The sequence below is a fragment of the Apaloderma vittatum genome, unplaced genomic scaffold, assembly GCF_000703405.1.
Source record: "Apaloderma vittatum isolate BGI_N311 unplaced genomic scaffold, ASM70340v1 scaffold9377, whole genome shotgun sequence".
Taxonomy (NCBI): Eukaryota; Metazoa; Chordata; class Aves; order Trogoniformes; family Trogonidae; genus Apaloderma; species Apaloderma vittatum.
The window spans coordinates 25,216-26,479 of NW_009726709.1; the positions used below are offsets into that span (position 1 = coordinate 25,216).

A 1,264-nucleotide genomic window follows, 5' to 3' on the forward strand; every position below is an offset into this window, starting at 1 on the left:
TTCAACCCCATGGACTTCCAGTGGAATTTCCACACTCATCTCCCTTAGTTTCTTTGAAGTTCTGATTTCACATAGCACAAGCTCATTACTTTGTGTTGCCATTCTGAGGCTTCCTCTTCCTTCTTTTTCTTGGCCTCCTCTAGAAGTGCAATCTTGGCAGTGAATTCAGCAAGTTCTGCCGCCTGAAACAAACAAAAAAAATTAAGTAGAAGTTTTAATTTGGTATCATTTTGACTCTGCCACAGAAGAAAGCAGAGCCTTTGCTGCAATCTGATTTGAAAATGGTTACCATCCATCACTTCTCTGCTAAAAACAGACATTCTAAGCACACAGGGAAAAATGAATCCACACTCTTGCCTTATGGAACTAAGTCCTCAAAAAACCCAAGCATTTATCTTCTGCACTTCCAAAGCTTGCTGGTCAAAAACAAGCTGTAGCTGCAAATTAGCATTTGGGGGCTGTTTCAGTTTAATACAGCTTTGATGGTTCTACTACCAACATTATGGTTCTGGATCATCTCAGTACTACCAAGCTAAATCTTGCATTTTAAACTGTGTGCTAAGTTGACAAAGGACCAAAAGTCATTTTCTAGTTAGGAATGCATTTCTTCCACTATTTTTGTGCCCTTCCCAGTTGTTATGCATGAATCTTGAATTGCAAGTGAGCTAGCACAGAATGTGAGAAGATGCTGTACATGCTGGAAACAGAGGCGGGGGGGGAAAAAACCCCAAACAAACCAACCAAAAAACCCCCAAACCAACAAAACACAGTGTCACCAACTCTCCACGGTGTCAAACTTCAGAATGGACCTGCCTCAGAGAACAGGTTTCCCAATGGACTGCAGAAGGAACCTACTTTTGTTAACAGCTGGATAAGTCTGACTCTATCAGAAAAAGCATGTGGTAAGTGTTGTCAGTCTGAAATGTCTGCTTAGTTATTTAATCTCCTACAGCTCCAGAGGTCTGTGGGCTTGTGTTTTTGTTTTGTTTCTTCCCAAGTAGCGGCAAATCTAATGTGGTTTTCTAAAAAAATTCCCACAACAATCTGTAACTGTATTTCACATGCATTTATCTGTGTTTCAGTGTACTTCTTGTTCCTTTGACAAAACAGATAAAACCAAGGATAGAGACTAAATTTTCAAGTATCTCTTTCATTTTGCTGCAGGATAGGGTTAAAGCTTCTTACTAGCTGCTCCTGGTTCTTCATTTGGTCAGCTGCCTGCTTGGCTAGAGCAGCTTTAGCTTCCTCAGCTGCTCGACGCTCT

General features: G+C 40.9%; 1 protein-coding gene across 1 annotated transcript in view; it reads right to left on the minus strand.

Moving 5' to 3' along the window:
• LOC104276917 (radixin-like) overlaps nucleotides 1-1,264 on the minus strand; it is a 41,358-nt gene that overhangs the window by 11,184 nt on the left and 28,910 nt on the right. The window contains 2 exon segments of the mRNA XM_009873389.1: nucleotides 90-182; nucleotides 1,186-1,264. The exon segment at nucleotides 1,186-1,264 is cut by the window's right edge and continues 8 nt beyond it. Coding sequence (XP_009871691.1) covers nucleotides 90-182; nucleotides 1,186-1,264 — 172 coding nt within the window.